The sequence below is a fragment of the Bison bison genome, unplaced genomic scaffold (genome assembly GCF_000754665.1).
Source record: "Bison bison bison isolate TAMUID 2011002044 unplaced genomic scaffold, Bison_UMD1.0 scf7180017864158, whole genome shotgun sequence".
NCBI lineage: Eukaryota > Metazoa > Chordata > Mammalia > Artiodactyla > Bovidae > Bison > Bison bison.
The window spans coordinates 3,464,617-3,478,410 of record NW_011494730.1 but is presented as its reverse complement, the minus strand read 5'-3'; the positions used below and the strand labels follow the sequence as shown (position 1 = coordinate 3,478,410).

General features: G+C 46.1%; 1 protein-coding gene across 1 annotated transcript in view; it reads right to left on the bottom strand.

Moving 5' to 3' along the window:
• Window positions 1–13,794, bottom strand: part of CSMD2 (CUB and Sushi multiple domains 2) — a 655,591-nt gene that overhangs the window by 45,093 nt on the left and 596,704 nt on the right. The window contains exons 51-55 of the mRNA XM_010841252.1: window positions 13,097–13,282; window positions 11,870–12,064; window positions 10,133–10,306; window positions 7,818–7,991; window positions 27–200 (exon numbers count right to left, since the gene is read on the bottom strand). Coding sequence (XP_010839554.1) covers window positions 27–200; window positions 7,818–7,991; window positions 10,133–10,306; window positions 11,870–12,064; window positions 13,097–13,282 — 903 coding nt within the window. The remainder of the gene's footprint in view (window positions 1–26; window positions 201–7,817; window positions 7,992–10,132; window positions 10,307–11,869; window positions 12,065–13,096; window positions 13,283–13,794) is intronic.

Here is a 13,794-nt window from a genome sequence, read left to right as displayed (position 1 = left end):
GTGGGGGGGGAGGAAGGGTGGCTCACTTCGACAGGTGGGCAGCACGTCACTCCACTGCCCGCTGGCCAGGCACTGGGATCGAGCAGCCCCTTCAGCCACATAGCCCGGGTTGCAAACAAACTTGACCACGTCGTTGAGGTTGAACTGGCTGCCCTGGGTGAGGCCGTTGATCGGGTTGCCTGGGTGTCCACAGGTAATTGCTGCAATCGAAACAGACGAGCGGTCAGCCCTCCTGTTGTTCCCCATCCCGTCTGTCCTCTCCTCACATGGCCTCTCTCAGGCCCAGCAGTGAAGCACAGCCCTAGGTCTGACTTTAGTTTCTTTTGCTACAAAACTCTGTTTTTGTCAAGTCAGCATGGGGCCAGTCCCTTTTCCTTGAAGGCGTGTCCACAGCGTGGACTGCTTGAGAGAAGTCATTCAAGGGCCCTAGGGCATTAGGGCGTATCATCCTTCTCCTTCGCCCAGGCAGCTGGTCCTGCCTCAGTTCCTCTCCCTGATCTCTTCGGCTACTCATCTCCATTCTTTGCCAGATACCCTGGTGACTACCCTTCCGAGGAGTCAGACCAGCCTAAGTTCCTGGGCCAGTCTTGATGGAACCAGAGTCAGTACAAACCACGCCTGTGGGGAGGGACTGGTCACCCTGATAGACCAGCGGGCATCGGAGTTCTTAGGCGGGCACAGTCCCTCCCCTACTCCATGTGAAGGCAGTTCAGCTCATGGACTTCCTGGCCTTTCCCTGTGCTCTCTTCTCTATCCTGCCTGGGGTAAGTGGAAGCGGCCCCTCTGTGCAGTTTGGGAAGGATGAAGGCTCAGCCCTGCCTTCCTCCTCTTGAGATGGGCAGCCTGCAGGCAACGAGGCTCCCCCCAGCCCTCCAGCAGAGGCAGGTTCTCCCCTGCCTTCCCCTCCCTCTACAATGGAGTCACGCCCAACCCAGGGCAGTGCTGCTCTGACTGTGTGTGAATCCACCCCTCCTGGGGTTTATTTAGCAAGTTCCATTTGGCTCTCACTTTAAGCTACGGCTCCAACTGAAACTTTATCAGGAATAAAGGTGGTATTTTGGTGTCCACCCATGACTCTGTTTCGCCGTGTAACTTGTCCAGCCCTGGGCAAGGAAGGGGGAGAACGCTTTGGTGCTTACAGGGCTCAGGCTCACCTCCTCCTCTCAGGAGTGGAGTTCACGCCACAGTGGCACTGGTCTCTTTGACTTTTCTTGAATGTACTAAACAAGGTCCTGCCCCAGAGCCTTGGACTAGCTTCCTCTTGGCTGAAACATTCCTTGGCCTCTGCCCTCATATCCTCAGGTCTCCCCTCAAATGCCACCATAGCAGCTAGACTTGCCATTACAGCCAGATAAATAGCCGCCCAGCACTGCCGAACCTTCTTGCCCGGCTTGCTTTTCTGTACAGCATTTTGCCCACTCTGAGCGCACTTCCTTACTCATTGCTAGTCTTTCTCCACCTGAACGGAAGTTCCCTGGGGCAGGGACTCTATCCCCTTCCTTGCTGTATCTTCTGTGTCTGGACCGGCGCCTGACATACAGGAAGTTGTTCAGTTGCTAAGTTGTGTCCAGCTCTTTTGTGAACTCATGGACTGTAGTTGTCCAGGCTCCAACTACATGGGATTTCCCAAGTAAGAATATTGCCAAGAAGTCCATGGGATTTCCCAGGCAAGAATATTGAAGTGGGTTGCCATTTCACTCTCCAGGGGATCTTCCAGACTCAGGGATCAAACTTGCGTCTCCTGCATTGGCAGGTGGATTCGTTATCACTGAGCCACCAGGGACATACAGGAAGACCTTGATAAGTAATTGCAGAGTGAAAAAAAAAATTGCAGAGTGGACTAACAATGAGTGAGTCATGAATGGATAGATGTCTGGCTTTGGTTCTATTTACTACCTGCCTGGTACCTAGTCTCTTTGGGTTGAAATCCGACTTGATGCTTTTGAGGCCTCCCCCTTGGTTCTGGGTTTTCAGCTGTGAGAGGCTGAGGAACCATGAGGAATGCTTTCTTATCCCAACACTTGGATTTATGAGGACCCCACCCCAAACCCAGGGCTTCTCAGATGGCTTAGTGGTAAAGAATCCTTCTGCCAATGCAGGAGATGCATAAGATGCATGTTCGATCCCTGGGTAGGGAAGATCCCCTAGAGGAGGAAATGGCAACCCACTCCAGTATTCTTGCCTCAAAAACCCCTTGGATGTAGGAGCGTGGCAGGCTACAGTCCCTGGGGTCGCAAAGAGTTGGATACAGCTTAGCGACTAAACAACAACACCCCAAACCCAAATGGTATGGATGGAGGTCAGGGAACAAGAGTAAGTAGGACCCAGATCTTGCTGTGGACACCTCTGCTGTCTCTCTGGGCCAGTTCTCTTTTATAAATCTCAACAGTAGTATCCTTGACTCTAGCAGAGTCTTGACTCTGGGCAGAGCAGGGGACAGGCTGTTAATGGGCTACAGGGGTTCAGTATAGCCTGGCATGGTGGGATGAGAATGGATGAGGAGGTCAGCAGACTAGATTTACAACTCAGCTGTGTCCTTTCCTTATTTTGGACACCTCACTCTGAGCCTCAGTTCCTATATCTGTAAAGTAAAAATTTCAATATACATTGAACAGGGTTGCTTTGAAAACAGATCCATACTTTTGCTCTTCATTAAATATTTACTGGATGCCTTCTAAGTGCAAGGCACACTAGTATGCATATTGATAAAACGCGAGGAGCCCAGGAGCTCATTTCTCAGCCTAGCAGGAGAGCAGGCAGGGGTGCAGATGGTCACATCACTGTTGGCTGGTGCTGAAGCAGGCTTCCGGGATGGGCACCTACCCTCCACCCAGGAGGGAGTGGTTAAGGAGGGTCCCCAGAGAATGTGGCATACCCTCAGCTGGGTCTCAAGGCTGAGCAGGATTTTCCAAGTCAGTGAAGTGGTGAGAGAGTGGAGGGAAGCTAATAATATGCAAAATATGGGATGTTTCTGATCAGCTTGGGAGAAGATGCATTGTTCTCACCAGACTTACAAAGGGTCACGACCTGCCTCCCCAAAGGCTAAAATACCACTTGTATAAAGTTAGAGGTGAGGGCTGAGGGCTAAACCTTTGGGAGCAGTAACAGCTTTTGAATTGCAGCTTGACCGAAATGCCAGCACAGGACATAGAGGGGTGGTCAGCAAAATTCACAGGAGGTGGGAGTGTCACAGGCCCATGGGGACAGTTCATGACTTATCAGATGTCCCAGGGAGCTCTGTTTCTCTGGAAAGCCCTGATGGACTCAGACACAAGGGGAGAAGGGGAATACACCGATGGGAAAGAAAGGAGGGGTCCTGCTGGGCTGGGGCTCTTAACTAGACCTTGAACACATGCGCCAGCAGACCCAGATTTCCTGAGGGCCGAGATAACGGCACATTCAACTCATCTTTATGCACAACACCATACATGCGCCTGGCACAAAGTAGGTGCCAAGGAAAGGTCTGCTGGACTCAGTCTTTAGGCCAAGGTAAACTAACAGAAAAAGAAGGTGTGCAGTTCAGAGGAGAGAACTGAAAACAGACTAAGCTCATGAAGAAGGCAGAAGGGAAGGTGATCCAGAGACTCATGGAGTGATTAGCTTAGGCTTGGAGAGACTTCTCGATAGGAGGTAAGGGTCAAGGGTGAAGGTGGAGAAGGACAGATGGACATGTGGGAGGGGAAGCAGGAAGCGGAAGGGGTTATTGTCTGAGGGCTTCTGTTCTCTCTGCACAGTAGAAAGTGAGATTATATCATTAGCTAAAAATTATGGGGTTCTACATGCTTTATTGCACTTAATCCTTACAACCCCATGAGGTAGGCACCATCATTATCCTTTTAGGAAAAGAGAGGTTCAGAGGGGCCTGGGGACTTGTCCAAGGGGCACAGTTTCTAAGTGACCCATCTGAGTTCTGAACCTGGCTTCTCTGCTTTTAGGCCATCCTCACTATGTATTCTAACTATCTGCTGAAAATATAGCAAATGTGTCTCTGAGTAGGTAGACTATGGGTCTTCAGGAAGTAGGTGAGATTATGAAACAGCCGTGTGGGCAATAGACAAGGTCGCTGACTGAGGAAGTGGAGACAGGCAGCTAGAAAGTTCTGAGTCTGGTTGATATTGTAAACCTTGAATGCATAGGTGATGGCATCTAACGTGGTACCTGCCACCGAGCAATTGCTTGTAAGTATCCCCTTACTCTTGCCTTCCTACCCCAGGTACTTCTTAAATCTCTGTGCTTCAGGAGAGAATGGAACTTGGTACAAAAGATCTTGGATTCAGTGATGTAGCAGGGCGGTGGTACATCACCCACCACACCACCATCACCGTCCTCTTCACAATAGCAACAGCAGCATCTGACCATTTCACATGTATTCTCTTATTTAATCCTCGCAATAGTCTGTGAGGTACCTGCTTTTCATAAGTGAGGAAACAGACCTAGTGAGATAAACTACCTCATCTAACATCACGCAGCAACATGCTATGTCGTGGTAGACCTGGAACTGGAGCCCAGGCAAGCTAGGTCCAGGGTGCAAGTGTCCACCTGCTTCACTCTGCTGCCTTTCTGTATGGACCAGGCATAAAATTAAGTATCTTAGGTTCGGCAGACATCTTCCATGAATTCAGAATCCAGCATTCTCTATTACTTGTAACTCAAACCTTTTCACATGTGTAATGTGCCAATTTCTTGAAGGCATCTGAATTTTCATTTCCTGGATAAAACCAAATATATTTTGTTCAGAGACATTTACAAAACTGATTAAATGTAATAGGTCTTGCTTTCTGTAAACCTAGTACTTAAGAAGCTATTAAGACTAATTTTCATGCATTGTTTATTAAGTCTCACTATTTCATTACGCCATCTCATATAGGGAAAGCCAAGTGAAGAAGAATTAAAAACAAAAGCCTGCCTTACAAAAATTAAGACCAAAACACTGTACTTTACATAAAAGCTCACTTTATGGAACTTTAGAAAGTGAAAAATTTTCCAAATTACTTCCAGGCTAATTAGAATAACAGTGGCCATCTAAATCCAAAAATGCAGACTAGTAAGAAGAAACAAAACCATAGAAAGCCCAGGCCTGCAGCATAACTAGAAGACAGAGAATGCTATAAACTTTAAATTACATGTAAGTAGAAAAACAAACACTAAACCTGGGCAGAACTATTTCTCATGCTTCTGTTGCAAGGCTTAGCAGAGAGCAAGGCTGTATGGAAAAGAGATGAGAGAAGCAGAGGAATACTGATCCAAAGTCACTGCTAGAAAGAGAAAGCCCATCTTAAAGGTGAACATATTGAAAAATGACCCTGGTATGTCAGTGCACTAACTATAGGAAAGAACATAAATGTTTACAACCTTTTCTGAACACCAATACCAAAAGAAATGGAAAAAAGAGCAAAGCAAAGCAGAAAAAAAAAGCAGAGAAAAAAAATTGTGTATGATATTTTATACATAATAATTAAACAAAATTAAAGCCAAACATATAAATAACAATATATGTGAATGAATTTGACTAACCTATTAAGAGAAAAGGGTTTTCAAATGGACTCAGAAGGCAAGGTCCAACTCTATGATATATACGAGAGGCCCATCTAATTTGAGTGATTCAGAAAGGCTAAAATAAAGGGATGGTTAAAGGCCTACCAGGGAAATGGGAGAAGGATGATAGTAAGGAGTGTAAGCCTAATGGTATTAGGTACAGTACAGTTCACACTAGAAAATATTTAAGTGATAATGAAGACATTTTTAAAGGCTAAACCCACAATTTTCAGTGTAACAGTTATGAATATCTATATGCCAAGTAACATGGCAATTATCCTTACATAACACAAACTATGGGAAATACAAGGAAAAGTAAATAGAAGAACACTAATATGAAGCTAGGCTTCAACAGTATGTGAACTATGGCTTCAATAGTACGTGAACTGTGAACTTCCAGATGTTTAAGCTGGATTTAGAAAAGGCAGAGGAACCAGAGATCAAATTGCCAACATCTGTTGGATCATCAAAAAAGCAAGAGAGTTCCAGAAAAACATAGACTTCTGCTTTATTGACTATGCCAAACCTACTGTGTGGATCACAACAAACTGGAAAATTCTGAAAGAGATGGGAATACCAAACCACCTTACCTGCCTCCTGAGAAATCTGTATGCAGGTCAAGAAGCAACAGTTAAAACCAGACATGGAACAATAGACTGGTTCCAAATCAGAAAAGGAATACGTCAAGGAGTACGTGATATTGTCACCCTGCTTAATAAACTTGTATGCAGAGTACATCATGTGAAATGCTGGGCTAGATGAAGCACAAGCTGGGATCAAGACTTCTGGGAGAAATATCAATAACCTCGAATATGCAGATGATAACCACCCTTATGGCAGAAAGTGAAGAACTAAAGAGTCTCTTGACGAAAGTGAAAGATGGGAGTGAAAAAGTTGGCTTAAAACTCAACATTCAGAAACCTAAGATCATGGCATCCAGTCCCATCATTTCATGGCAAATAGATGGGGAAACAATGGGAACAGTGACAGACTTTATTTTTCTGGGCTCCAAAATCACTGCAGATGGTGATTGCAGCCATGAAACTTGCTTGCTCCTAGGAAGAAAAGCTATGACCAACCTAGATAGCATATTAAAAAGCAGAGACATTACTTTGCCAACAAAGGTCCACCTAGTCAGAGCTATGGTTTTTCCAGTGGTCATGTATGGATGTGAGAGCTGGACCATAAAAAAGCTGAAGAATTGATGCTTTCGAACTGTGGTGTTGGAGAAGACTCTTGAGAGTCCTTTGGACTGCAAGAAGATCCAATCAGTCCATCCTAAAGGAAATCAGTCCTAAATATTCATCTGAAGGACTGATGCTGAAGCTGAAACTCCAATACTTTGGCCACTCATTGGAAAAGATCCTGATGTTGGGAAAGATTGAAGGTGGGGAGGAGAAGGGGACGACAGAGGATGAGATAGTTGGATGGCATCTCCGATGCGATGGGCATGAGTTAGAGCAGGCTCTGGGAGTTGGTGATGGACAGGGAAGCCTGGCGTGCTGCAGTCCATGGGGTCCCAAAGAGTCAGACACGACTGAGCGACTGAACTGACTGAATAATATGAAACTTTAAAACACACCTCTTAGAACAAAACAGGTCAAGTAGAAAAAAATAAGTAAGCAAACATTAAGACATGAACAACAAAATCAATAAGGCATATCTTATGATTATATATAAAACTTTACACACTAATGCACATGGAACAGTCATAACAATTGATCAGATATTAGGTCATAAAGGAAGCATCAGTAAATTCCATGAAGCAGAAATATTGTATACAGTGCAATAAATTAGAAATGAATACCAAAGTAAAAGTCAAAACACCCTTCCATCTGGAAATAAAAACCACACACTTTTATTTAAAGAAACTTCTAAGTGAAAGCGGAAATTAATATCAAAAGGAGAGAATTTCTGAGACATAATAAAACACTCATTTTTATAATCTGTGTGATATAATTAGAGCAGTGATCAGAAGAAATTTTATAGACTTGCATACTTATATCCATAATAATCAATAAAAATAAAAGACTGAAAATAAACGAACAAGATTTCTAATTCACAAGCAAAAAAGTGAACCAAAAAGTTAATTGCAAGGAAGAAAATAATAGAGGTGGAAGTAATAATGATGCATAAAGCTGAAAACATAGATGTTAATGATTGTCTTTGAAAAACATGAACAAAATACAGAAAATCCTCCAGTTAACCTAATAGAGACAATGCAAGGGGAAGTCCATTTTGCACCTGAGCTGGTGACTAGGGAGAGTGGGTACCATACTTACGCACACAGAAAGGGGTCTTGCCCGACCAGTGATGATCCTGCTGGCAGATGCGCACGGACATGCCGATGAGGCGGAAGCCAGCATTGCACTGGTACACCACGCTGCCCCGGTAGCTGAAGTTCTCCCCGTTGATGTGCCCGTTGACGATGGGCTCAGGGGTCCCACAGTGTCCGGCTTTGGTGAGATGTGGGAAGAGAGAGTAAATTGCATGGGAGCATACAGAAAATGAGGGGAGGCTTGGTCGGGGGAGGGGGAGTCAGGCACGATGGGGAAAAGGACCACGTTTTTCCCTCCTCCCCCTGACAGTGGCATCCAGGAGTGACTTCAGGAATCCTAGACATGATAGAAATAGTGTTGAAGATTAAAAGTGAAAAGTGAAAGTTGCTCAGTCGTGTCGGACTCTTTGCAACCCCATGGGCCATACAGTCCATGGCATTCTCCAGGCCAGAATACTGGAGCATTTTCCCTTTCTCTTCTCCAGGGGATCTTTCCAACCCAGGAATCAAACCCAGGTCTTTCACACTGCAGGCAGATTCTTTACCAGCTGAGCCACAAGGGAAGCCTAAGAATACTGGAGTGGGTAGCCTATCCCTTCTCCAGTGTATCTTCCTGCCCCAGGAATCGAACTGGGGTCTCCTGCACTGCAGGCAGATTCTTTACCAACTGAGCTACCAGGGAAGATTTGGCAATCTCACATCCCAAGTATGCATATAGCTGATTCACACTGTTGTACAGCAGAAAGACAATATTGTAAAGCAGTTATACTCCAATTAAAAAAATTTTTTTAAGCCCAGGAAAGAGCTGGACATTAAAAACAAATCCCAAGGTTGCACTCTAAATAGATGGCCATCTTGAACTTTAGTTACTAGGTCTGTTCATGGGTGAGAAATGATCACTCTTATGGCCCTGCCTCTGGGATCACCCCCTCTTTTTCTCATCAACCAGCATTTCTAGAGCATCTACTATACGGAGGGCACTATGGCCTACACTAAGGCACTCAAAGCTTGATTGTGTTGAAAATTACCAAGTGAGGACAGGTGGCTTGGTTAAATTCATCCTTCTTTCTCCTTGAGTGGCAAGGAACACAGACAATATAAACCTAGCTGAGTTATTTTCAGTAAATGGGATTTGGGTGGAGTATATTCCTAGTGTTTCCACTAGCGTTTGTTTGGTTCTGTGTAGACATAACTCATGCCTGTGTCTCTAACAGAGGCCTGAGATAGAGGGAGGGCGTTCACTTCACACAGAGCTGTTCACTTGAGAACAGACCATCCAATCTATGTTGCTGGGTCTGTGTAGCTGGGACCCTCCTTTGGCTTTGCAGGATCCAAGACAGTAGTAAGAGAAGAGACAACTTTAGCATCTAAGGTTTAGGCAGGGAATGGATTGCCCATGGGAGAAATGGCAACTTTGACTTTTGTAAGCTGGGTAAGTTTTTATGCTTTTGTCCTACAGTGACATATTTTTGTCATGAAATGAGCTAATGGCAAAAAATACTTATATATTATATAATATAGCACATATAACATTGTATTTTTGTAAAATATTTATATATGTAAAATTTGCTGTGTGTGTAGTCACTCAGTCATGTCTGACTCTTTGTGACCCCATGGATTGTAGTCCGCCAGACTCCTCTGTCCATGGGATTCTCCTGGCAAGAATACTGGAGTGGGTTGCCATTTTCTTCTCCAAAAATTTGCTAATATATAACATAAATGGTATTTTAGATGTGTTGCAGGGATGTGTCTCTGTAAGTTTCCCTGGATGTAAAGACTGGAATTTCACCCATCATACAGAGCCTCTAAGTATCTTTTTTACTTAGATACTAAGGGAGTATCTTTTTTGATCAGAATGAAAGCCCCTCAGTGGTTTGTCTCATCAGACCTGAAGTTCTTCTCATTCTTTTGGATGCTCCAAGGGAAGCTAGTTCAACATTTTGGTTGTGGTAAATAGCATCTGAGTCATTTGAAAAGACCCTGATGCTGGAAAAGACTGAGGGCAGGAGGAGAAGGGGACGATAGAGGATGAGATGGTTGGATGGCATCACCAACTCAATGGACATGAGTTTGGATAGACTCTGGGAGGTGGCGATGGACAGGGAAGTCTGGCGTGCTGTGGTTCATGGGGTTGCAAAGAGTCAGACATGACTGAGTGACTGAACTAAACTGAAACACCCAATAGCTAGAGTTTAGAGTAAGCATTTTATGACCATAGGTAAAATAGTACTGTTCAAAAATTGGGATTCAGCTTTGGAAAGATCTAACTTGTACTGGAAAGGGAAAAATGGACAGGAGAGGCCCCGGGGTGGTACTTACCCAGGCAGCGGACTTCAGAGCCACTCCAGAGCCCGTTGGCCATGCACTCCCGCACCCTGGAGCCCACCAGCGTGTACCCGGAGTTGCAGGAGAAGATGGCTGTTGCCCCATAGACAGACAGGGTTCCGATGCGATGCCCATTGGGCGGGACGGGGAGCTCTCCACAGGAGATGACTACAAAGACCACAGAATGCTCAGGAAGCCAGTCCCGAGAGACGGGTCGTGTGCTGCTTCTCATTAGCAAGAATAGTGACAAAAGGAAGATGGGTTCAACCTACTCTAACGGGACCCATGACCAGAATGTGGGTCACCATGGTGACTGCTGTGCTGTTACACTGCACCCAAGATTCTCAACAGGGCTGTCACCAGAAGCACCCCCTGAGGAGCTTTTACAATGTCCAGATCTGTGGTGCGCTCCTCGGTGTCCAGCGCGGGCAGCGGGTGCTCCCCCTGTCCTCTCTGCTGAGCCGAGCAGCAGCCTCACAGTCCTGCTCCACAGAGCGCTGCAGACACCACTGGCTGCACTGAGACCTAAGCCCCTGCTTGTAATGAAGCCGGCCCGTGCTTGTGACCTCTACTCGGTCAGAGTACACGGCCGAGTCTGCGCTTGGGCGAACAAAGGCCACAGTGTCTCGCGTCATGGGTGTTGGGAAGATTCCACTCCTCACACCCAGTCTCAAAGATGCCCTTGAGCACTGACAGGTGATGTCCTTCCGTCCCTTCACAAACATTTACTTCCTCTAACACACCCTTCTGACTGAGTAAATAGCATCAGTATATCCCTATGGGTGGGCGCTGTGCTGACCCACTCAGAGCCCCCTTGAGGACTGAAGGGCTTCTTTCCCCAGATTGTAGCTGCTGGCAAACATCCATTTGTTGTGAGCCCTCTTCGGATGGCCTTGGTTAAAGAGTCCTCACATCTAAGGCCATGCTCTCTTCCTCGGGCAGCTGGAACCCAGGGTTTGATAAGTGTGGAGGTATAAAGCCCCCTGCCTTAACTTGTGGCAATTCTGAAGAGCTGCCCAGATTCAGAGCTCTTAGCTGGGTCAGCTGAAGCATCACCATCATCATCAGAGGCCACCTTCTCCATCTTCCCAGTCCTACTTCCTCCCCTCCCCTTCCCATTCCTTTCCTCTTCCCTCCTCGTCCTTCCCTCCCCTTCCCTTTCTCAGATGGTGATCCCAAGAGCACTGCCTAACAAATCTCCATCTTAGAGTCGCTTCCCAGAGACCGTGACCTCTGAAACTATCTCAAAGAACCAAAGCAAAGCAATGCACAATGGAGAAGGAGACACAGGCACACTTAGGTGGCCTGTCCCTTGCACTCTGTTCATTCCCCCTACACACACTTCCATTATAGGTCTCATCACACTTTGGTATCCTTGCTTCTTTATTTGTCTGCCTCTCCAGTAGACTCTAAGCTCCTGGTGGGCAGGAACCACAAGCTTTTATCCTCATACCTCTATACTACCTGGCATGAAGGTTGAATAAATGAATTAGTGGATGCTCACCTGGACAGAGGCAGCTTTTTAATAAGATGACAAGATGCTGAGAAGTGCTTCCTTAAAGGAGTAGGCCTCTCCCCAGCTCCTGGTTCTAGGTGAGTGTTCAAAAAGAGGTTCACTGCAATCCCTGGCTATACCCCACCCTTCCCCCTCCCCAATTCAGCCCATGTTATGAGACAGTTGGAGTCGGAGGCACTGTGCCAAACTTGCCCACCCTTTCCTCCTGGGCTTACTTTGGCAGGTGGGCATAGAGTTGTCAAGGCTCCATTTGCCATTGGCCTGGCAGTGGATGACCCTTTGGCCGGTGTAGTAGTAGCCAGGGTCGCAGATGAGCATCAGCTGGGCCTGGAACTGGTACTGTGTCTCGAAGATGAGCCTCCATCGACCATGTTCCACACTGACGCTGCTGATGTCAGGACAGGTCACAGCTGGGGAGGTACAAAGCAGAAAGGAGGATTCATTCATTAATTACGGACGACACTGGCGAGAGCCCAGCGTTGGGGAGTGGGGGACCATAATGCAGTCCTGATGACTCTCAGAACATTCAGTCCCCAGGCAGATGTGGTCTATGAATGAAGTGAGCTGGGTGGGGAATGTGGCACACGACTGGGGTGGCAGATCTGCCAAATTAAAAAAAAAAATAGGGGGGAGGTGGCACTGTGTTGGTTTTGATTGTGGATGTGAGACTGCAAATTCCAGGTGGTCAGATCTACCTTTTCCAAGGGAAGCTAGAAATAGGATTTTTGTGTAAAAGTCTTCTGACTTAAAAATGTTAGAAAGAAATTCAAACTATTTATTTTATTTTTAATCATAGGGTAATTGCAATATTGTGATGCTTTTCACCATACATCAACATGGATTGGCCATAAGGTTACAAAATATTTTTATAAAGCACTGCACAGGCCGAAGAGCCAAACCAAAACCAAAACAAAAAACCTTGTATCATCAGACTGGATATAGCCCATTAGGCTGCCCACTGGCCTTCAAATTGAACAGTACCTCTGTTGTTTTGGAGAAGGAAATGGCAACCCACTCCAATATTCTTGCCTGGAGAAGTCCATGGACAGAGGAGTCTGGCAGGCTACAGTCCATGGGGTCACAAAGAGTTGGACACGACTGAGCGACTATCACTCACTCGTTCTGTTGTTTTAGAGTCTTGTGATCAAAGGACATTCACGTTGATTTTCTAATACTTTTTACATCTAAGAGTAAGTGGACCAGTCATCCTGAGGTTCTGTGATGGTTTATGGATACATCTCAGAGAACAGTGGTCTATCAATGTTTTGAAGCAATTTCAAATGGGAACCCAAGTTGGTAGATGGAGATATCCACTTGTCTCAGATCTGAGTCCCAGCCTCTCAGGGCATGTTTTTCCTATTTCGCTCACTCCTTGCAGGAATCTTTTCAGCTGCTTACCCAGTCCCCCCGACATACCCGCCTCCCCTACCCAAAGGACTCACGGACACATTGGGGGGGTACATTGCGATTGCTCCACAGGCCTGTCTCCAGACACTCTGTTGTGGCTTCAGCACCTGCCTGGAGATGGTAGCCTTCACTGCAGCTGTATACAGCCTTGGTCCCCACTGTGTACTCTTTGCCAAACACCATTCCATTCTTGGGGGCCTCAGGAAGCCCACAGGAAAGAGCTGGCAGAGGAGAAAAATGTCATGAGCCTGTCTGCTTCAAGATGGTGTTCTGAGAACATATTTTTATTTTCCCTCTCTCTTGAGGCCCTAGTAGAATGATAGTAAAGACTAATAAAAGGGAAAAGCCTCATAACAAAGAAGAAATGGGAAGATAATCAGCAGAGGAGATGGAAAAAGAAACTTTGGAAGATGAAATGCAGATAGAAATGCGTCGATGGATTAAATGGAGTTGAGAAGCTGCAGCACAAAATATATACAGAAGGGAGCTATGAGGTGAGACCAATTTTCCATCCCTCCACACAAATACAGTGGAGAGGCAGCCAGGCAGCCATTTTCCAAACTGTGGCTCAGATGGTAAAGCGTTTTCCTACAATGCAGGAGACCCAGGTTTGATCGCTGGGTTGGGAAGATCCCCTGGAGAAGGAAATGGCAACCCACTCCAGTATTCTTGCCTGGAAAATCCCATGGACGGAGGAGCCTGGTAAGAATACTGGAGTGGGTTGCCATTTCCT